Genomic DNA, 23,615 nt, shown 5'->3' with positions numbered 1-23,615 from the left:
AAAAACGTTTTTTGAACGTTTTTTAAAGGTCTCACGAAAACCTTTTTTGATGGGTTTTTATTTTATGTAAATGAAACGTTTTAACCTTTTCAAGGATTATCCTAAATGCATTTATTTAAGTATAAGTTATTTCAGTAAATAAGTTATGTTATGCAAAAAAAAAATCTTTTACAAACGAAAATTTAGGAGCAACAGCCTAGATCCCGATAATTTAACAAATTTCTAAAAGTTTAATTTTTTGTTTATTTATTATATAAGCATACAAAAAAAAAGCATACATTTACAAATAAGCCTACAAAAACGTTATAAAATAATTGTTATGCAATTCTGTCAAGAGCTCTCTTCAAATGATCTTCAACTTATCGACCGAATCGAACTTCGTTGTATGTGACACCAGTGTTTCTAAAAACAGAACTACTATAGAAATCTTTCATGGATTTCAACTAGCACATATAAAGGGTGTTACTTGAACACACATTTATACTCATGGTTAATTCTACACTTCACTTTTAGTTTATTTAACAATTTTTTTAACCTTGTTATAATTTGATTATGTAATAAAATAAAAAAAAAAAGCCTGATGAAAGTTCCTCATAACAATAAATTCAAGTGATGCTTCATGGGTAGTTTTTTAAACTTGATGAAAAAAAACTTCATATATTATTTATTAACGTTGGAAATACTTTCAAACTTGATAAAAAATATTTATTTACATAAAATGTTTAATAAAACCAGATGACATTCTTTGATAAACTTACATTCAGAAACTTTTTGCACTTTAATAATAGGACTTGCTTCTCTTATGTGCAAATAACTGTGACATGTTGCACTGTTTCATTCAAATATGAATAGAAATAGCTTTATACATTTATTAAAAAATTTATTTATCTAATATTTTTAACTCAAACATACCTTGCATTTATTTGCTTGTAACAATGTCTGCACCTTTGATACTCATAATACTCATCAAAATTAGGTTCAATGAAATCATTAATAAATTTCGTTTCTACTTCTTTTTTTTCTCCATACACTAAAATAGTAATTTTTATCTCATTTACATTTCATATATATATATATACTAATTTTATTATAAAAAACGCCCTTTAAAATAACTTAAATTTGGTTGAGATTGTTTTCTTGCAACTATTTCTTTGCTACTCATTACTGAGAACATATGCACAAAAATCTTTGTATTATATTATATCTATAATTTACAGTAACAAATACAAAAACTACAAGTTAGAAATTAAATGAAATGCACTAAATTGTTGTAAAAAGTGAATAACTTTATTTTAATACTTTATAATAAAATGTGTATAACAAAAACTAAAAAATGTAAAATTTCATACATTAAATAAAAAAAACAACAAAAAAACTGCTTTTATATATATATATATATATATATAATTTTTATAAAAATTATATATATATATTTCATAATAGCAGCGCTATTAAATGCACTTGAGATATTTGAAATTGTTGTTTTAGGTTGAAAAAAAACCTGTTAAAGTAGAAAAAGTATGCCTGATGTCACTCTAGTGTGTGTGTGTGTGTGTGTGTATATATATATATATATATATATATATATATATATATATATATATATATATATATATATATATATATATATATATATAATTTTTACCATTAAATGTCAAATTTAAATAAAAAAGAAATTAATTTAGAAGATTAAAAAAAGTTTAAAAATTGTAAATAAAAGGTGTTTAATTGATAAATTGCCTGCCCAAACCAAAACCCTCAGTCAATGTAGCAAGACTCCTTATATGTTCTAACTATATATCTGTATATATATTTATTATAAATTTATTTTTATACATTGATGCTTATTATATATCAAAATACAACAATCACAAAAGAAATATATAGGCTATGCAGTTATCTATGTACTTTATTATAGCTATATAATACTATAATACAAATTAATAGATTAATAATTCTACTATAATAATTTACTTTATTAATATTATAATATTATATAAAAATAATTTTATATGACCATATAAAAAATCATAAAGTGTATAACAGTTATATTTAAAAAAGTTTTATTAAAAAAACTTGTAGAGCATTTATATGAAGGCATTCCATGTTCTTGTAAAGCGTACACATGTGTAAGTAAATGATTACAGTTTGTAAGATAAGGGTTGTGAAGCCATTTTTATAGGTCCTGCAAAAATATTATACGAAGTAAAAATTATTATTAACTCAAGAAGTTTTTAAAATTTTTTTTAAAGGATTTAATTACAAATTGTTACTCGGGCAAACATCAAACATTTCTGTGTCCTTAGGAAACATCCATGTTCTGTACTCAGAGCCGGCTCGTAGCGTGTGCGAAGTGTGCGAAACCACCCGTTCCGCATCTTCTAAATGGGTTGTATCTATTATTCTAAATTTTAGAAAGTGGGTTGTATCCACGCCAGATGATGCTTTTTCTCATCCGATGATTTAGATTAATGGGTTTTTACACTAATTCTAAACTAGCGCTGATTTCTCTAAAAATTCAAAATTTCGGAATGCATTTGCGAAAAACAAAATGGCGCCTAGTAAACAATTTCACAGCTTTAAAAAAACAATCAAAATAAGAGGACCTGGAATATCAAAAGCAAAAAAAATTTTTAGTTTGTTAAGCCCAGCTTTAGCTTCAACTCAAAAAAATAGTTTAAACTCAAATGTTTTATCTATAAGCAATATCCTAAGTGATAACGAGACAGACTTCCAAGCCGAGAAAAGTGGTTCCTCAGAAAGATGTTCTCAGCCTTCAATAACAAGTTCTTTAAAACGTAAATTTAAAGAGGATGATACTATAATACTATATATACTTTAGATTTGTGCGGAAGAAAACTGCTGGCTCCAGTTTTTTTAATCCTAAATATAAATCACTGTTGTTTGCTGATCAAGATGATGTAGATATTGAAGCACATTCAACACTTTATTGAAGCACATTCAACAGAGATTAAGAAGTCTGACAATCTATACTTTAGTAAAATATCTTAATAATGTATCAAACTATAAAGCAATAAATATTATCTTAATACTATATATTTATATACATTTTGTAGAATTGTAGTCAATACAGAGCTGGAGAAATAATTGAAAACATAAGATCAAAAGGAAGAAATGAAAAGTATGATGAGAAAGGTGTTTTTGGTAGAATTTGTAGACATGGCTTTCCGAAAGGATTTGTTTATTTGAAGCATGGTGAAATGGCAAGCTTATTTTTTATATTAGCTATTCATAAAATTGAACTTTATTTATTTATTTTTTTTTTTTTTAATGTTTTAGGATATCATATGCTGTTTATTAGTTAAAGCTGATGATTGAACCATATGTTGGCTCAACTAATATTGAAATCAAATGCATGTATGGTATAGCTTGCATTCTTCATAACCACCTTCAGGTAATATATTTTGTTAAGCTTCTGTCTGTATTTTTTATAAATAAGGAAATATTGTTTTGCTTTATGATAAAATTAAAACTTAAATTACAAGTTTTCTTTTGTTGAAGAAACTTCTACATATGATGCATAAAGCGAAATAAAATATTTTATTAATATAAAAAAAAACAACTGCTTTTTTTTTATTTTATAAAATCATTTACTGGATGTATTAAAAGATTGCCCAAATATATATTTAATACTGTAATGTATTAACATTAATGTTATGTAGTTTAGTTTTTTCAAATTTTAGAATAAAAACTGTTACAACCTTGGCAGTTGTTTAGACAGAGTTCAATTTGGTATACCCATTTTTCATGCATATGTTCATATCTCTAAATGTCAGGTTGTTACAATTTCAATTATAATAACTTTTATTGGTCTTTTTAAACCATGAAAAAAAAAAGTAAAATTTTGTTGTTCAAATACTAATAGCAGTAAGAGAAATGATCTTCGGCGTGTTAAGGGATTTGGTTTAACAGATGAAGAAGGTATAGAGAGATTGTGGTCATATTTAAGAAAGTTTTGTTACATGACAAAAGAAATGACAGCCAGCAGAAGAACTGATTTACTAACAGAAGCCTTATTACATTATGCACAATGAGTGAGTCGAAATCAAGGTATTGTTTATGCTTCTTTTTTTTTTGTTTTGTTAAGATTGACTTTTTATAATAAAATCTCTATTAAAGATCAGTAAATGTTTTGTTTTGTTTTGTTTTTTTACAATAGTTTTTTTCTTTCAGGCAGGTATTATTTCAGGAATATAATTTAAAAAAGACAAAAAATTTAAAAGAAAAATCTTTAGCAGAACTGCAAGAGTTGACTGGGCAAGTACCATGTAAGTTTTATTTTAAATTATTTTGTAGATTAGAATAGTTAAATTGATTTTTATATATGCTTTTGAAATCAACACATACTATCTAATTATTATAGAAATGAGTTAAGTTGGATGCAAAACGAGTGGTTGGCTGAATTGTAAATTTATTCATAACATTTTTTCTCTTGACAGCTGAAATTATTGTCACTGATTCGCTTGTAGAGGAATGGAAAAGAGAGCAGATTGAACTTTTAGGGGCAAAAAAAGGTACCTTGATCTTTTATTAAAGTTTTTTTTAATAAAGTCAAATAACTTTTTAATATATAAGTGTATAATATAGTGTATAAGATATATCTTTAGTATCATGTTACACAACGTCTTCCTGGGAAGTTGACTATGCTTGTCTGTTATGGAATCACTTTCAATTAAGGTGGTAGTTAGTCATTTGTTGAGTTTTAATGTAAAACTATTTAAAAATATTTTTAAAATTGTATTTTTCATGACAATATTTGTGATTTAAATGGTTAAAAAACATGATCATGCTTCATATCTTTTAATGTCAATGAAGATACTATTTAATAGTTTTGATAACGTTTTTTTGACAGTTTTACAGTGTAATGTTTTTTTGTTTTTTTCTTTAAATACATGTAAAGAATAATCCTCCTTAATTCATCAATAATCTCCAGTAAAGTTATAATTTCCCAAATTTATACTTTTTTTTTGGTTGTTTTTACTAAAACTTAGTTTTGTTTAATTTCAGTTTCTGTCGAGTGAAAATTATTGATATTTTTAGGTTGGATGAGAGACTTTCAAAAATTTAAAAAAAAAAATAATGTCAAGGAAAGATGGAAAAACTCAAGTCCCACTTTTATATTTGAAAGTTGTTGAAGAAGTAAGAAGAGATTCTATTCTCATGAAGCTGCATTCATTATCAATGGAACGCCACCTCAAGTTAATGTTAAAAGACAGATACTCTAGTAAAGAAATACTTTTTTAATAATTATTTACAAAGTTTAGTTTTAAAACACATTAGAAGTTTAGATAACTTAATGAAGTTGTAAAAATGATCTATGATTGGTTTTACCTAAAACTAATTATACAAAAAACTAACTTTTCATATAGTAAATCATTTTTTATGCATTTTTATTTGCTTTGTCATGTAGCTAGACAGAAGCAAGCTATTCGACTGGAACAGCTTGTAAACCAGCAAACAAAACAAAAATGAAGATAGAGTTATCAAAGTATAATGCACAGTTGTCTCTTGTTAAAGAGCATGTTGACCTTCCTCTGGAACCATTAACTTTTGAAAGTGTAAAGGATCCAAACTCAAAAATATTACATAAATTTGCAACTAGAACGTTATCTCAACAAATCTCTTTTGATGTAAAAAGTCGTATTATTGAATCAAAAGAACTTTTATTGCAATGTGAAGAAGAACAGTCTTTGCTTCAAACTGAGTGTCAAAGTCTTTTGGATTCAAAATTAGAATTACTTTCTGTACTTACGCAAAAGTGTGAAGTACTATCATTCTCTAAAAGTTTATCGGCATTATTAAAAAACCAATTAATGCAAGTGGAACAAGAAATTGACACTGATAAAAATGTGTCCCTATTGCTCTTAGTGCTCCACAGTGTAAATATCTTGGCAGCATCAATCTAACGTCATTTTACCTAACGAGTCTAACAAATCTGATAGTGAAGAGTCACTGAAACTTTTGAACTCAGAATCTTCTGACTCTGAATCAGATTATAACTTTTGTAGTAATTATTAGAGAGTAATTATTGTTTTCTGTTGTTCAATATGTAAATATTTGTGTATAACTTACTTTATAATACTCTAGTAATGCTTTTAAAATGTAATATTTCTTTTGAGCCTCATTAAATGCAAGTAAAACTTCCTTGAACAATAAATAATATGTAATTTTTCATTAACAGTAAAAGTTATTTGTTCTTTTATCTTCATGATTATATTTATTTGTTTCTTTCCGTAATCGCACGGCTTTTTGATGCTGCCATCTTTTTTTCTCCACTCGATATCCTCTGGCATCCCTTGAATAATAAAGTTTCCTTTTAAATAAGGAACCTTTGCAGTTTTGCATATGATTGCTTAGCTGAAAGCAAGGTAAAGTTTATTTAGAAATGTGGCACGTTCACAAAAATTTACTTCTAAATCAAATTTGATTAATTACATGCCACAAAGTCGATGTATAATATCTTAAAAATAAACAATTATACTATACCATACGATTTGTTGAACAGGTCCGGCAAATTTTGATAAGAATAGGATGGCTCCTTTTTTTTAATCTCTAACATGATATAAAAAAAAAAAAACTAATAAGAAGGCTGATGAAATTTGCGATATTAGAATAATATGACTTCATTAATTTTTGTAAAACTAACCAAAGAACTTCCTAATCTCAATATCGATTTTGATGTTGCTGTTCAGGCATTCTATTCCTCGTTTAGACCCATAATAAGAAATCTCATTGTTCTCATCAACTAATATGTTAGCACTTTCAACGCCAAGTTGTTCAAGAACAGATATCTAAATGAAAAAAAAAAAACTTATGTAAACAATAGTTTTAAAATCAACTAATGATTATAAACTTTAACTATAAAAACTTTAAATTTTTCAAAAATAAAAAAAACCAATTGAAGATAAAACTGACTTCATTTAGAAGTCTCTTTTTGTGCTTCTTTAACAGGTGTTTTTTTTCACTTTCTGACATTTCTGACGTCGACTTCATTAATTCGTTTCGCTTCTTCTTTGAGGCTTTCTTTCTTTGATGGGCTCAACTTTTTCCATTCATTGGAAACCAATGTGTTTCTCCTAGAATTCCCAAGACCGTTTAACCTACCTTAATAAACAATATTTGTGAAAATGTAGATTAAGTCGGTAGTTATAGTGAAAAGTAATTTAGAAGCAGTAAGTCATCACAAACTATACACAATAAATTAAAATATTACCTTCTCTAGACAATTGGCTGTAAAACATGTTCTGTGCAGTAAGCCGTCTGTCTCCAGCCTTTTTTTTGTAACTTTGTTCTTCTTCGCAGGAAACATTCTCAAACTGTTTCCTCTTTTTTCCTACTTTGGCATTTTGATTACCAATCCATTTCTTTTAAAAGTACATTACATGGTGCGAGATATAATATGGTGTGAAAAACTTTAGTTTGTTGTCCTTTAAATGTTTTCAATTGGAAAAAATATTATTTATCTTTACTTTTTCTATCGGAAGGTTTGTTTCAGCAGCTGCTGCTTTGACTTTGTCTTCCATTAAGGTAGATATCATACCTGATTCATAATGTTGAGTTAAAATAACCATTACCTCATCATCCATTTTTGCATATTTTTCTGGTCTCTTATTAGCCATCCTCAGGTAATTTATAATTTCTGCAAATTTTTACAATAGGTATTAATTTTTTGATGGGTTTTACCTTAAATTATTGTACGTTACTTAACCAACGTTACTAAATTCATCTTATACATTTTTTTTTTTTTAATTTCTAATTAATTGTTAGTTATCGATGCCATGAAAGATTACGAATTAGATTATAATGGTTAAATCGCTTAACCGAGTTCAACCTAGTCCTCTCACGTACCTTTAAAAAGCAATCACTTTGCATTAGATTTGGTCATAAGATTTTTATAAAGTTTATTTGGTCATAAAATTTTTTTTGGTCATAAGATTTGCATAAATATTTGCATTAAATTTGTATAGTTTTTTGTATAGTAATTTGTATAGTAATTGTATAGTTACATGTTTTTTTTTTATGAAAACCTTTTTATGACACTAGTACTAGAAGCCCCAAAATCTTAAAAAAAAATTAGTACTAAGTTACTTTTCGACAAGAAACTTATTTAATTAAGAGTTCGAGGAATATTTCCTAGTTTGTGTTCTGTTCAGGGACCTGAGGATTATATTACATTGAATGATATTAATGGAATTCAAATAATTTTAGACTCTAAAACATTTTATCTTAGTTGTTAACATGTTTTCAAATTGGATTTTATGTACTTTTTCTGTCTTTTGATACTTAAGAAATTCTAACCCTAACTTTTAGTACCAGAGTTGTAAAAAAGTACCCTTAAAATAAGAAACTTTCTAGTGCTAGTTCATTTGCTTAGTTTCTTATAAAAAAACACGTGTATAAAGTTTAAAGGAATAGAAAAAGGAAAGGAGAGAAACCATCTTTGAAAGCAATCAACTATCAATACTAATAGTTGCGAACAAAATAATTCGTTTATAGCCAATTAGCCTGTATCTTCATTAAGTCTTCATTATAAATTTCGAATTTTTTATAATAGATCACTAATTTTCTTTTTGCCGCGCAAATTACATTGCTATATCAAATTCGCTCAATAAATTGCTGCCATAAGATAAGTTCGAGCATACATTTCATTATGTTTCTTGTATACAAACTAAGAACAACTAAAGCAAATTAATTTCTTTTTTTTTTTTTTGCGCTGTAGGAACTGTAGGATGTTGCTCTTAGGAACTGTAGGATGGTTTCTTCATGTAAAGATTTTTTCAATATAGATTAAGAAGAATATCAATTTAAAGTGCAATTAAAGTTTTACATTACTTTCTAAGTAATGTGAAATTTTAATTGGACTTTAAATTGATATTCTCTTTCAGTCATCCTTTTAAAAAGCTTCTATAATAGAACTACTAACTGCAGAAAGGGATCGTGTCCATGTTTTAAAAAAATGTTCTACACTTACAACAAAATAAAATTGAAAAATTATGTATATAACTTACGCACTTACCGTTGAATAGCTAGGAAAAAATTGAAAAACCTAAGTTTGAAAATAAAGTGTTAAAACAGTTTTTTGTCTTTCTTGCAAAATCCGAATTTGTGGACTTGTTGCCTATCTGCAGTTAGCGATTCAGTTATACAACATGTTTATCTTCTTTTCTTATACTTTGTTCTCCGAAGAAAACCATAAATAATGGAAACCATGTCAAAAAAAATAATATATTTTAGACCCAGGAATGATTTGGAAATATTCTTGAAAAGAATGAGAACGAAGCCGATACACCAATTAAACGATGAAATGCAGCAAAAATAGGATTTTAAGCAAAGATTGTAGTCACCATATCTATGTATCCTATCTCAATTACTAATTAAATATTAATTAAAAACCTGGTCTGACACTATTCATGCTCTATTATTCTATACAGTTTGAAAAAATGTTGGTTTAATGCGGACCCCGAAGCCGTAGTATTTTTTAGCTTTTGGCTGGCTTAGACAACTTACAGCTGCCTAACCAGCTTAAGCTGGATCAACACGACGCACAACGTTCGACACTTTTCTCAAACACCGCAAGTTTAATTTAATGGCACTTTTCTTAAGCACCATCTAATTTAAATGAAGCGCTGCGTTGTTCGTTATCGTGGCTCCCGTTAATTACCCTCAAGCAAAAGAAGTAATCAAATACATCAGCTGATGGATTTTAGCCAATCCGATTTTAGCTCATTAAAAAATTTAAAAGAAAAAAAACCCGTAAGGTAATTTTAACAAAGATATAAATAAAACAAAAAAATACAGCAAGCATAATATATCTTTGAATCGTAAGAATATAAAATATTTGAGAAACAAAATACAATGCAAGTTTAAGTGAAAACTGTTGAGCCACTTTAAAAAAACAAAATATTTCAGATGATATACGAGAAAGGATTTCTGATGCTTCAGTTGTTTCTTGCACCAAATTTTTTAACAACGATTTCTGCAGTAGTACTTTGTTAATCACCTAAATATAAAAAACGAAAAATTATATATCAAAGGGGGTATTTTTCTAATAGCAATCGTTACATTTTTGTAAAATGTTTGTATTACAAAACAATAAACTGGTTACATCAACTTTCGTACAGAAACTTGCGAAAATTATTATTCGCAGGTTTTCCAAAAATACTTAATAGACTTTTTATTTTTAATTAACTTTAGTAGAGTTAAGTGAAGGGTTTACGTTGGTGAAATGGCAACTTGGAAGAGTAAATTAGGTTTACAATATCAGTAGCATAATCAATTTCATCAACATAATGACGGAAAACAAACATCCAAAAAAATTTAAGCTCTCATATGAAAGCAACTACATATAAGTATTATTATACCCTATTTCCATTTGAAGATATATAATACATATTTGATCCAAAGATTGGAGGTAGAATAAAAGATGATTTTAAAGATGCTGCAAGGGAAACTTGGAACAAAATCAATAGAGGAGAGGAGCATTAGTAGACTTGCAAAATACTCAGCCATTTTAAATCAATTTCAACTTTTGAATGCAGATACCAAATGTTGTTTATAATCACTTCTTCCACAGAAAATATTGTCAGGTTTTAAGCATTTGTTACCTTTAATTATACCTTTTGTTTGTTTTGCCGTTAGGCTGAATATTTTTCACGTTTAACTGTGTATAGTAAATGCAATACTTTTTTGAGTGTTTTTAATGTTTTAATTTGTTCAAACTAAAGTTTAAACCTAAAACTCATAAAAAATTAAAAAATTGAAAATTTTTTATTATATAAAAAAATATTTCATTTTGAAGCACTCATTCGTAAAAGGCGAGGATTGGTACATTGAAATCGGGTAGCATTGGTTTAGAATTTTTAATATCTGTAGATTACGTATATACTTGGTACAGTGTAGCAAAATATATTTCTTACAATGTGGTTCTTATTTGCTAATGCTTTCATAAACTATACACTATGCAATTTAAATATAATTGTTTAAATACTTGTTATTTAAATAAATTACCTTCATATTTCTTTATATGTTATAAAATATTTTATTGATTTTAAAATCTGCTTAATTTTACATTTTAATTGCACTTTTTTTGATGATCTTTCTTACTGTAATAATGTAAACACATTGTGTACCAATACTCCTCATGTAAGGGAGCATTGATACAAAAAACTATGTTTAGAAAATTTAAAAGTATTATATTTAACCATTAATATTTCTGAACATAAATAAATTATATTAAAACATAGCATAATACATTTAAAAAATAGCAAAAGTTATTAACCTCCAATTTTTTCTGAAATTCCTTTTGTTTTTTAATTTCTTGTTGAAACGTGCCAATGCTCCCTCCTCTCCCCTACAGAAGATATGAAGTCAATTTCATCCCAAATTGTTTGGCTGAAGACACTATCAGCAAAGGTGCCCTGTCCTCTAAATTTTGGGTAACATAATGAAAATTAAATTCTTATTTAAACACTTAAGAAAAGAATACCGAATAAAAAATACAACTATTACCTAAATACATCAATCTATCAGAAAATCCTTCCAACAAGATGTTACACTAACATACAACATTCATACAGCATTAGAGAAGGTCTTGATAAAAATCAAATTTAATAACAGAGTAAAATACAAAATTAACAAATAAAATATACTTTAAGTGAACTTCATCTCATAATTATAACACAACAGTGGTAAAATTTATTTAATATATTTAATATATCTGGTACTTGCTTGCTATCTAAATGTTGGCAGCGCTTCAAATAACCTACTACATTTTTTCAGGCTCTTCTACACATGTCTATGTTTATCTCTGCACACGCTTGTTCAATCCACTCACAAATATCACCAATTGTATTGGGTCTGTCCTTGTATACAATATTCTCCAAGTAGCCCCAAAGGAAGAAGTCTGGAGGAGAAAGGTTGAGAGAAAGAGCAGGTCACTCTATTGGACCTTGTCAAGCCAGCTTCTTACTTGACAGGATTAAGGGGCAGATGCCCCATCTTGTTGAAAGTTGATACCATGTTGTTTAACTTGAGGCCATAAAAACTCTTCAAGCATTTGTAGATATATACCAATTGTGATTGAAATGTCAAAAAAGTATGGACCAATTAGACCACTTGAAACTATTCCATAACACACTATTACTCCATTCTTTGAATTGGACACAGTTATTAGTTTGTGCTGATTAGAGTAGGCCTAATATGATGGTTTATAATACCATTCATCGTGAAGTGTCTAGCATCTGAACAAGTAATATTGTTAAGCAAGTTGAAATTTTCTTCAACTTTGACAACATACTCTCACAAAATACTTCTTTTGTGGAAACCATCTTCACTTAGTTCTTGTACTGTACTTGGTCTGAATTGTTGAAAGCCTACTTCTTAAAAAGTACAATAATAGCAGCTTAAATGTATCAACCTAATTTCAAATTGTTTTCTTAAGAGGTGGCAGAGTGGTAAAATGATTTTTCAATTGCCTATTAACCTCTTGAAAATTTTCTCAAGTTTCGCAAATAAAAAACAATTCTCTCTTTGATTGAAAGTCATGAAGCCATACTTTTTTTATATACTTAAATTAATAATTAAACTTTATATATGTATAAATTTTAAATAAATATATTTGGTAATTAGGAGCAATTTTAAATCAAAAGCATGTACACAATTTATGAAACATCATGTAGAATTCTCATTAAAAATTTTTTTTTGCAGAAATGTCTTTTAAAGGAGATGTGATTAATTAATTTATAATTATGTATTATATAATTATAAATGTATTAACTACACCCGGCAATAAATAAATTATATATTATAAATAAATTATTACATAAAATAATTATAACTGGTTCTTCTGTTGTCAAGCTTCTATTTCTATCAACAACTAACAATATAGAATAAAGTAAATGCAGTAGTTCATTTTATTTTTGTTACAAAGAATTTTAAATAATTAAAAAAAAACAAAAAAACAACCAAACAAAACAAATTGCTATTTAAAATTTTGAAAGGAAATGTGTTCAGCTTCATACAATTTATAAGGCACTTAATTAATGATTTAACTTAAAGATTTTTTAAATAATAAAGTTTTTAATTTAAGAAATTCCCTCCAAAGATTAAATATCAGATTAACCCAAAAGAAACAGATATAGAGGATTCAATAAAAGCCACAGAGAAGATGAGACAGTTCTACTTACTATGGTTCCCTTTGAAGAGCTTTGTTCCCAACATGCTTCCCACTGATAGTGAACTACTCAGGAGATATTACTAACTCAATCTGAACAAAAACCTCAGGTACATAAAGAAAAAACTAATTAAAAATATAATTTTAAAATTTATTAAATAAGTATATTTAAGTGTATACATAAGTACATAAAAATTTTTTACAAGTTGTATTTGACAGCACGTTCATTGTCACTGAACAGAGCATCAAGATGGTCAATAATTACCACACCCTAAAAATTCTTAAAACACTGGATCTACCTTAGGGCTGCTACAAGAAGAAGATGAAATGTTTTTTAATGGAGAGCTGTGTCCTGTTTTCCATTCACCAGATAAATATCTTTTTTAAAGCTGTGATATCGTTTACTAGGCGCCATTTTGTTTTTCGCAAATGCATTCCGAAATTTTGAATTTTTAGAGAAATCAGCGCCAGTTTAGAATTAGTGTAAAAACCCATTAATCTAAATCATCGGATGAGAAAAAGCATCATCTGGCGTGGATACAACCCACTTTCTAAAATTTAGAATAATAGATACAACCCATTTAGAAGATGCGGAACGGGTGGCGAAACACACAGGCGCAGCATTAAAAAGGCGCAAAATTAAAATTTTGCTTAGAAACAAAATATATTGATCTTTCAAGATCTATAGCTAAAAATATCAAGGGTACTAAGTCCATTTTTGTGAAAACTGAGTTATGCCCCTTGTCTAATCCCAATCAGTTTTTTTTACAATGTTTTCTGCTAACCAATCAGACAAAAGTTTACATTTTATGTTTACTTCTGGACAAGATGGCCGACATTAATGCTGAAATCGGTCCCCGCCTTAAATTTCTATTGTCAGTTGTGAATGACATATCTGCACCTTATTTTCCAGATTTAAAAAAGATTTTCTTGAATGTTTTTATAAAAAATATACAAATCTCTTTTTTAGTCTATTATTTATATAATTATTTTTGCACATTGTTTGTTTTGGTTATTTTTTGTGCATAATTATTTTTTGTTAGTAATATTAGATCTAGCTAGTAAAATTGCATGCAATTACAACTGCCTATTTTGATGCAGATAGTGCGGTTTCAGATTATAATGCATTGCATAATGAGTTGTTTTTTGCATATTTTTTAAAGTTTAAATAATTAAATTTAAAAAAATGATTGTTATTACTTTATTATAAAAAAATAGAAGGTATTATAAAGGCATAAAATTTTAAAGAACTTGCATTAAACCAAATGAAAAATAAATAAAAAACCCAAGCAAAAGGATTAAGACTGTTAGACTGTTAGACAAAATTTTAAGTATTATAAAAAAGGCTAAGTATTTTTCGATTATTGTAGATTGTACACCAGATAATAGTCACAAAGAGCAAATGTCTATTATTATACGTTACGTTAACATTGCAAAACAATTGGATAACCAGGTTATCAGTGTCACAATTCAAGAAAGTTTTATAGGATTCATAAATGTATTAGATACTACTGGATTAGGACTTACTGAAGAAATTTTGAATTCATTGGAATCAAATAATTTATCTGTCATGGATATTCGTGGACAAGGATATGATAATGGATCCAATATGAAAGGTAAAAAAATTGGTGTACAGAAGCGTATAAAAGATATAAATTCACGAGCCTTTTATATTCCTTGTGTCTGTCACTCCTTGAACTTGGTTGTTGCGGATGCAGTCCAAGGATGTTTAGAACTTATGAGGTTTTTTTCACAAATTCAAGCTTTGTATAATTTTTTCTCTGCAACTACAAAGCGTTGGCAAATTTTTGAATCAAAATGTTGCAAATTAACAGTAAAGTCATTAAGTACTACCAGATGGGAAAGTCATGTGAATGCTGTTCGTGCTCTAAAATTGGGATTAAAAGAAATTTATTGTGCATTGAAAGAAGTTGTCAACATTGAAAAAGATTCTATTACTAGATTAACTGCTGAATCACTTGCATCAAAATTAAAAAGTTTTGAATTCATATGTGGTGTTGTGGTTTGGCACGATGTATTAACTGAAATTAATTGTACTAGCAAACTATTACAATGTCAAACTGCAGACGTGAAGACTGCTGCAAATGCATTAAAGAAAACTATCGATTTTTTTGTTACTAAACACACTGAAGATTCTTACAAAATATATATTTCAAAAGCCAAAATTCTAGCTAATGATGCAAACTTGACCAATGAATTCAGTTCTATTTCACGTGAAAGAGCAAGAAAAAGAAAAAGGTTTTTTGATGATGAACCTTTTGAAGAAGATGGTGATATACAACCAAACCAAAAATTCAAAAAGCAGTTTTTTGATATTCTCTTTAAAATAGCTAAAGAATCAATAAATGAACGATTTGAAAGCTTTTCAAGTACAATAGAACCGTTCGAGTTTTTGTATAATATCAAAGAAATTGATAAAATAGGAGAAGAAGGCTTAATTAATAAATGCAGATTACTGGAAAAAGTATTGACTCATGGTGATTCAAAAGATGTGTATTCAGAGGATTTGTTTCTGGAACTTAATTTGTTATCACGGAAATTAGATGGGAAAAAATCACCGGAATCTGTGCTTAAATGGATATATGATAGTCAGCTTGAAGAACTGTTTCCTAATGTTTGTATTTCCTTACGAATATTATTAACACTACCGGTAACAGTGAGTACAGGGGAACGTAGTTTTTCCAAATTAAAATTAATAAAAAACTATTTACGATCAACAATGGGCCAGGAACGTTTAAATGGTTTATCAATAATTTCCATTGAAAACAAAATTGCTGAATCTGTGGATATTGATACTTTAAGATTAAATTTTGCAAAATCTAAAGTTAGACGTGTTCCGTTTAGTAACTAAAAATATGTTTAAAATCAAAAAATTTCTTAAGAAAGTTATTGTATTTGTAGTATGCATTGTTTTATGATTTAAAAAAAGTGACATTTTTTGCGAACGAGCTCGGAATTTAAATCTAAAAGGCGCCTAATTTATTCTCGCACACATATAATATTTTTCACAAGCCGGCTCTGTCTGTACTCTATTTTTTTTCCCATTATTTTTCATGCATCCTATCAGGAGTTCAGTTTAAATGATTTCTTATCAACTTATACACCAAACTATATTTTGTTTGTGAAACTTTTAACAACAACAGCAACAAAAAATTCTACATAAATTTTTTATAAACTGCGTTTAACTTGCTCGTGTAAAGGGTGTTACATATACACACATTTATAAAAGTAATTTATTGAGGGAAAATCACACTTTAAACATTATGTTAATAATTTTACAAAAGTAATATAATTAATTACAAAATTTAAAAAAACTTAAATTTGAAAAAAATAAAAAGTTATTACTTTAAAAGTTTTAAATTCCAGCTTCTTAGGTAGTCTTTTATAACTTGTAAAAAAAATAAATAACATATTATTTTTAACTTATTAAAAATACATACATATTTTTTAACTTAATCAAGATAAAATGTTGAATAAAAACAGAAAAATTACAATTAACACATTTTTTGACAAACTTATATTCAACAACTTTTTACACTGCAATATATGGACTTGCTTCTCTTATATGCAAACAAATGTGATATGCTACATCATTACATTCAAACAAATGCAAAAAAAGAAGATCATTTTTTATCAACTAAATTGTCTACTATAATCTAAATAGTCTAAAAAGTCTACTAAATTTACAGTCATTTTTTAAATTTTAAATCTTCAATAATACTGCGTAATAAAGAATTTTTACTTAGCTAAAAACATGTAATTGCTCAATAATTTTATAGAAATATTATCCTATGAATGTCATAATGGAAAAAAAGTGTTTTTACTTGTACATAGGTTGTAAAACTGTTTCTAGCTGGAGTAGAACAGTCCTCCTAGAATAGCTACATACATTAATAATAAAAATAAAAAAATAAAAAATTTTTATAATTCAAACTTACCTTGTAATAGGTTCTGACTATTTTTATGTAACTACAATTGCTTCCTTGTTGCTTATATTTGAGGATGGTAGTTTAACTTTAGTTATGGCAGTTTAGTACATACATACATACATACATACATACATACATACATACATACATACATACATACATACATACATACATACATACATACATACATACATACATACATACATACATACATACATACATACATACATACATACATACATACATACATACATACATACATACATACATACATATATATAATGTAAGTGAGAAACCTCAAAAATTAACTTTGCTTATATCCTTACATATATATCTTTGTTGTTCAAATTTGTCTAATATTACGCATGCGCAGTTAGTCGTTTACAGTTTTCAAAAAGCGTTTTTTAAAGGTTTTTCTAAGGTCCCGCAAAAGTAATAAAAAAAAGTCTTATTAAAACATTTATCAAACGTTTTAAAAACGTTTTACCAATATATTTGACGTTTAACCGACCATTAAACGTTTACTAAACGTTTGCAAAACGTTCCTGTGCCCACTGGGTACCGGCACAACCAGAGCCGGCTTGTGAAAAATATTATATGTGTGCGAGAATAAATTAGGCGCCTTTTAGATTTAAATTCCGAGCTCGTTCGCAAAAAATGTCACTTTTTTTAAATCATAAAACAATGCATACTACAAATACAATAACTTTCTTAAGAAATTTTTTGATTTTAAACATATTTTTAGTTACTAAACGGAACACGTCTAACTTTAGATTTTGCAAAATTTAATCTTAAAGTATCAATATCCACAGATTCAGCAATTTTGTTTTCAATGGAAATTATTGATAAACCATTTAAACGTTCCTGGCCCATTGTTGATCGTAAATAGTTTTTTATTAATTTTAATTTGGAAAAACTACGTTCCCCTGTACTCACTGTTACCGGTAGTGTTAATAATATTCGTAAGGAAATACAAACATTAGGAAACAGTTCTTCAAGCTGACTATCATATATCCATTTAAGCACAGATTCCGGTGATTTTTTCCCATCTAATTTCCGTGATAACAAATTAAGTTCCAGAAACAAATCCTCTGAATACACATCTTTTGAATCACCATGAGTCAATACTTTTTCCAGTAATCTGCATTTATTAATTAAGCCTTCTTCTCCTATTTTATCAATTTCTTTGATATTATACAAAAACTCGAACGGTTCTATTGTACTTGAAAAGCTTTCAAATCGTTCATTTATTGATTCTTTAGCTATTTTAAAGAGAATATCAAAAAACTGCTTTTTGAATTTTTGGTTTGGTTGTATATCACCATCTTCTTCAAAAGGTTCATCATCAAAAAACCTTTTTCTTTTTCTTGCTCTTTCACGTGAAATAGAACTGAATTCATTGGTCAAGTTTGCATCATTAGCTAGAATTTTGGCTTTTGAAATATATATTTTGTAAGAATCTTCAGTGTGTTTAGTAACAAAAAAATCGATAGTTTTCTTTAATGCATTTGCAGCAGTCTTCACGTCTGCAGTTTGACATTGTAATAGTTTGCTAGTACAATTAATTTCAGTTAATACATCGTGCCAAACCACAACACCACATATGAATTCAAAACTTTTTAATTTTGATGCAAGTGATTCAGCAGTTAATCTAGTAATAGAATCTTTTTCAATGTTGACAACTTCTTTCAATGCACAATAAATTTCTTTTAATCCCAATTTTAGAGCACGAACAGCATTCACATGACTTTCCCATCTGGTAGTACTTAATGACTTTACTGTTAATTTGCAACATTTTGATTCAAAAATTTGCCAACGCTTTGTAGTTGCAGAGAAAAAATTATACAAAGCTTGAATTTGTGAAAAAAACCTCATAAGTTCTAAACATCCTTGGACTGCATCCGCAACAACCAAGTTCAAGGAGTGACAGACACAAGGAATATAAAAGGCTCGTGAATTTATATCTTTTATACGCTTCTGTACACCAATTTTTTTACCTTTCATATTGGATCCATTATCATATCCTTGTCCACGAATATCCATGACAGATAAATTATTTGATTCCAATGAATTCAAAATTTCTTCAGTAAGTCCTAATCCAGTAGTATCTAATACATTTATGAATCCTATAAAACTTTCTTGAATTGTGACACTGATAACCTGGTTATCCAATTGTTTTGCAATGTTAACGTAACGTATAATAATAGACATTTGCTCTTTGTGACTATTATCTGGTGTACAATCTACAATAATCGAAAAATACTTAGCCTTTTTTATAATACTTAAAATTTTGTCTAACAGTCTAACAGTCTTAATCCTTTTGCTTGGGTTTTTTATTTATTTTTCATTTGGTTTAATGCAAGTTCTTTAAAATTTTATGCCTTTATAATACCTTCTATTTTTTTATAATAAAGTAATAACAATCATTTTTTTAAATTTAATTATTTAAACTTTAAAAAATATGCAAAAAACAACTCATTATGCAATGCATTATAATCTGAAACCGCACTATCTGCATCAAAATAGGCAGTTGTAATTGCATGCAATTTTACTAGCTAGATCTAATATTACTAACAAAAAATAATTATGCACAAAAAATAACCAAAACAAACAATGTGCAAAAATAATTATATAAATAATAGACTAAAAAAGAGATTTGTATATTTTTTATAAAAACATTCAAGAAAATCTTTTTTAAATCTGGAAAATAAGGTGCAGATATGTCATTCACAACTGACAATAGAAATTTAAGGCGGGGACCGATTTCAGCATTAATGTCGGCCATCTTGTCCAGAAGTAAACATAAAATGTAAACTTTTGTCTGATTGGTTAGCAGAAAACATTGTAAAAAAAACTGATTGGGATTAGACAAGGGGCATAACTCAGTTTTCACAAAAATGGACTTAGTACCCTTGATATTTTTAGCTATAGATCTTGAAAGATCAATATATTTTGTTTCTAAGCAAAATTTTAATTTTGCGCCTTTTTAATGCTGCGCCTGTGTGTTTCGCACACTTCGCACACGCTACGAGCCGGCTCTGGGCATAACTCATGTACCAGATTTCATGAAACACCTCCGCACTTCATTTGCGCTATTTATCAAACAACATAAAAAGTGCATTCAAGATTCAAAAACAACTGGAGAAAATACAAAAGAAATATATCTCATCCAGAGTACCACTCAATGCTTTTTTAAAGCGTTGTCATTTAAAACAGCAAACATTTTTGAAGCCCTTTACAAATATTTGCAAGAAAAAACTCCACTCATGGAAAAAAAGGAATCATTTGCACAGAATTCATTCTGAATTGGCAAATTTTTCATATAAAAAATACTGTTTATGATTCACAATAAAAGAAATGTTTTTTTTTATGTACTTTTTTTTGTAACAAGTGAAATTTTTATGGTTAACGAAAATATAAAAAAAGTTCTTAAATCTGAATAATCCAAGGGGTTTTTCATTAAAATCTTGAAAATCAAATACCTCCTCGGACAAAATACAAAGATTTCAAAAACTTTGCATAGCTACTTATAAATTGAGTAAAAGGTACCACTATTGACACCATAAGAAGGTTTTGGTTCAGTGTACTTAATCTGTTACCATGGTTAAACGTTTCTCAAAATTCTATTCAATCAAATATGTTGTTTTCTTTCGATTTTTCTTCTCAAAAGGGTGTCCATTTGATTGATAGTTTCATAGAAACCATCAAAAACAACAGTTTTTGGCATTTTGACATCGTAACGTAGTAGCAACATGCAACAATTTAAAAGTTAGCATAGCAATAAAGTAAAATAAGAATCTAAAAAAAAAAAAAGAAATAATAATAACACTAATAGTAGTCACCTGTTTAAAAAAAACATCAGTTTTTTTTTTTAAATCTATTTAGTTTTGAAATCTCAGGCCGTTGTAATCAACGGCCGGGTCAACTCTTCACTAAAAGTTCAAAAGTATCTGTTTAACACCAAAAAGATTTTTGCACTTTTTGTCGTTACTAAGCTTTATTGATTTCTTTCTCTTGAGCTTGACTCGGATTGTTTGTAGAACTAACAAGTTCTACAAGCAATCCGAGTCAAGCTCAAGAGAAAATAGGGACGGTTAAGAGATGGTTGCGTGTTATTTTCGGATTGATCGGCTGCGTTTTGAGTATCGCTTTTTAGTTATGACTTTTCAGATATTTTGTGCAATAAAAAAACTTCTTTATATTGTTTTTTTTTTTTATTGAAGTTTCACTTTTTTTAAATCATATATATTTCGATTGTCTCAGCTCCAACAATATCTGAAACTTGCTTGTAAACCAGCATTAGGGACTCGGTTTTATTACTTTAGTAGTGATATCGTCAGCACTTGGATTTTTTCACAAGCACTTATGAAGAACAGCTAATCAAAAGACCCGCTTCTTCCAACCCGCTTTTAAGAGTTTAAATGCTGCAACATCTGCAGACTGCAAACTTCTTATAGCTTTTGGATAAAAAGAAATTAAATCAGTAAACGTAGATAACTGACTAGTCAAACGACTTTCATGACCGTCAACCAAAAAGTATTACTGGTAAGTTAGTACCGCATTCGACAAAAAAAGGATAAAATTAGCTACATACTCGATAAAAATTCAGATCTCACCCACCAAGTGTCTAAAAGACTGAAGCCCCATATAGGGGGAATAGAAAAAAAGAGACTTTGTGGAACTCTTTTATCGGCTTCATACGAAGAAGCTCAGCACCCTTAAACCGTTCATTACTCGAAAACTACATGACTAAGTTTCCTAGTTTTTTTTGCGCTTTGAAGTAAATGGGTTGTTATTTGATTGTATTGGTGTTAAATAATGTTTATAATTGTTTTCACTTTAAAATGATTAAACAAATATCAAATCGAGAAAAAGTTTAGGAAACTTTTTTCAGAATCCTCATTTGTCACAAATAAACATTGTTTAAACAAATAATAAACAAATAATAAACAAATAATAAACAAATAATAATAATCGTTTAAACAAATCTCCTAAGAAATCTATTGATGGAGAAAGTAAAGCGATTCGATGTTCAAAAAATCTGTAAAAACATTTTAGCCAAGAAAACTTATGCAAAAAAGAGGAGGAGCCTTTTTCAAAAAAGACTTTTCACAATTTTCCAGGATAGTAATGTTTTTATTTGCCAAAAGGTAGATATGGCAAGCATATTCAATTTTAGAGTTTTGTTCGCCAAGTTCCTTGTATGGCAACCACGTGCTCCTGTTGTTTGAAAAGTGCACCGTACTCATAAGACTATGAACTCGGTTTTGTATGTAGAAGAATGATGTGCTTACAATATTATGGCCTGATTTGGATACAAGCCGTTATTCCAAAAAGTTACTTGAACGGTATGAAAAATGCGGCGTTGAATTGGTACCGAACGAAACAATTCCTCCTAAAACAATTTCTCCAGAGCAGCGAGTCATTCAAAGCAATTGGTTAATTTGTTAGTCTTATTGAGAAGCAAGAAATCAACTTCAGATGAAGCAAGAAATCAGATTTAGATGAAGAAGATTTTATAAAAAAAGTGAAGAGCAGCTTTAAAAAAAGTAGCTCAAAGGAAGATTTTGGAGATGATATCAATAAAATTTTCCAGCGAAAATAAAAAAAAGTTCCAATAAAAAAAATCTTCTAATAAAAATAGTCAAAAACAATTGAAATAAGCAAATAATTTTCTTAACTTCAATGTGCAAAAAAAATTTTTAAAATGTGTTCAATTGTTTTCGATTAGTAAACGATTAAAGCGTGCTAATTTTAATTGCGTTCAACATGAAATAAAAACATTACCGTGGTAATTTTTTGTTACCTTATGGAGCCAAAGCACAATTAGTTTTTGGAGAAAGCGAAAAACCTTTTTCGTCCTCATATAACATTCTACCACGGTCATTTAAAATTCCAAAAGTCATTTATAAATGCTGTACTTTTTGTATTAAATCCAAACTTTAAAGCGATGTCAATTTTCACGGGAGAATGGTAAGAATCACCTGACAGTCTATAATATACGGAACAGATAATGCGATTATGGTGACTTTAGCTCTGGTTGAAAAACCGATAGCCTGAGTTTAAGGATGCCACAGGATTCAAGCTAAGAGAAATGTTAAAAACTCCAATTTTAATAATACTTTTTATCTTTTTTGTTAGACTTGTATTGACATACATTTTTACTTAAAGAATACTTTAAATATAATTTTTTTGTTGCAGCAAATACAGGGGGTTTGTTTGACTATAGTTAAGTGGTTTTGTTTCACTAAAATTGAACCTGGAACCTTTTTTTGGTAGGTTCATATGTTCAATATTGTGCATTAAACTTTGATGTTAAATACAAAGACAAAAAGAACTTTTTTTTTAAATCTAAAGAAAAAAAAAGCCAATTAACTTTAAATATTTAACCCTCTGTACCTTAAAAAAATAATGATAAACTTTTGAAAGGAGTTTTTAAAATTTTATGGTGATTAGCTTTTTACGCATATATC

General features: G+C 28.0%; 2 protein-coding genes and 3 long non-coding RNA genes across 20 annotated transcripts; 1 reads left to right on the top strand and 4 right to left on the bottom strand.

Annotated features, from left to right (window-relative positions):
• Positions 1 to 247: 247 nt before the first annotated feature.
• On the bottom strand, positions 248 to 17,373 carry LOC149893589 (uncharacterized). Of its 2 annotated transcripts, none has more exons than XR_016445785.1 (3): positions 17,152 to 17,373; positions 913 to 1,030; positions 248 to 402 (listed from the first exon to the last, which is right to left on the bottom strand). It is a non-coding gene; the product is annotated as an uncharacterized LOC149893589 (long non-coding RNA). The 2 variants fall into 2 exon arrangements; XR_016445787.1 differs by lacking the exon at positions 17,152 to 17,373 and adding an exon at positions 17,038 to 17,107.
• LOC149893592 (uncharacterized) lies at positions 2,370 to 6,178 on the top strand. 9 transcript variants are annotated; one of them, XR_016454010.1, is made up of 10 exons: positions 2,370 to 2,978; positions 3,078 to 3,224; positions 3,301 to 3,415; positions 3,705 to 3,753; positions 3,887 to 4,071; positions 4,195 to 4,289; positions 4,461 to 4,535; positions 4,629 to 4,698; positions 5,062 to 5,245; positions 5,432 to 6,178. It is a non-coding gene; the product is annotated as an uncharacterized LOC149893592 (long non-coding RNA). The 9 variants fall into 9 exon arrangements; XR_016454006.1 differs by having other exon boundaries at positions 3,705 to 3,797; positions 3,890 to 4,071; XR_016454004.1 differs by having other exon boundaries at positions 3,705 to 3,797.
• Positions 6,215 to 7,117, bottom strand: LOC149893591 (uncharacterized). The gene is made up of 4 exons (XM_090092546.1): positions 6,937 to 7,117; positions 6,668 to 6,812; positions 6,508 to 6,573; positions 6,215 to 6,378 (listed from the first exon to the last, which is right to left on the bottom strand). Exons 1-4 carry the CDS (start codon positions 7,012 to 7,014, stop codon positions 6,338 to 6,340), a joined length of 330 nt encoding a protein of 109 aa, XP_089948672.1. The 5' UTR covers positions 7,015 to 7,117; the 3' UTR covers positions 6,215 to 6,337.
• Positions 9,781 to 13,787, bottom strand: LOC149893590 (uncharacterized). 7 transcript variants are annotated; one of them, XR_016448386.1, is made up of 6 exons: positions 13,492 to 13,787; positions 13,206 to 13,285; positions 12,842 to 12,895; positions 11,530 to 11,575; positions 11,300 to 11,445; positions 9,781 to 10,021 (listed from the first exon to the last, which is right to left on the bottom strand). It is a non-coding gene; the product is annotated as an uncharacterized LOC149893590 (long non-coding RNA). The 7 variants fall into 7 exon arrangements; XR_016448394.1 differs by having other exon boundaries at positions 11,300 to 11,575; positions 13,206 to 13,297; XR_016448392.1 differs by lacking the exon at positions 12,842 to 12,895 and having other exon boundaries at positions 13,206 to 13,297.
• A 510-nt stretch (positions 17,374 to 17,883) lies between the features above and the next one.
• Positions 17,884 to 23,048, bottom strand: LOC149893588 (zinc finger MYM-type protein 1-like). The gene is made up of 2 exons (XM_090070053.1): positions 22,994 to 23,048; positions 17,884 to 19,385 (listed from the first exon to the last, which is right to left on the bottom strand). Exons 1-2 carry the CDS (start codon positions 23,046 to 23,048, stop codon positions 17,884 to 17,886), a joined length of 1,557 nt encoding a protein of 518 aa, XP_089926179.1.
• Between the last annotated feature and the right edge of the window lie 567 nt (positions 23,049 to 23,615).

The sequence above is a fragment of the Hydra viridissima genome, unplaced genomic scaffold (assembly GCF_058129835.1).
Source record: "Hydra viridissima isolate aposymbiotic clone 2 unplaced genomic scaffold, HvirCarnegie_v1 scaffold_1, whole genome shotgun sequence".
In the NCBI taxonomy this organism is placed as follows: domain Eukaryota; kingdom Metazoa; phylum Cnidaria; class Hydrozoa; order Anthoathecata; family Hydridae; genus Hydra; species Hydra viridissima.
The sequence above is the reverse complement of the archived record's forward strand: the minus strand, read 5'-3'. Positions and strand labels throughout refer to the sequence as shown.

Coding starts and splice junctions, on each gene's coding strand:
- LOC149893591 (XM_090092546.1), bottom strand. CDS start 7,014: ATGAAGTCGACGTCAGAAATGTCAGAAAGTGAAAAAAAACACCTGTTA. Junction 6,574..6,667: donor TGAGATTAGGAAGTTCTTTG/GTTAGTTTTACA, acceptor ATATCATGTTAG/AGATTAAAAAAAAGGAGCCA. Junction 6,379..6,507: donor CCTGTTCAACAAATCGTATG/GTATAGTATAAT, acceptor CCTTGCTTTCAG/CTAAGCAATCATATGCAAAA.
- LOC149893588 (XM_090070053.1), bottom strand. CDS start 23,048: ATGACTTTTGGAATTTTAAATGACCGTGGTAGAATGTTATATGAGGAC. Junction 19,386..22,993: donor GTTATATGAGGACGAAAAAG/GTTTTTCGCTTT, acceptor CGATTATTGTAG/ATTGTACACCAGATAATAGT.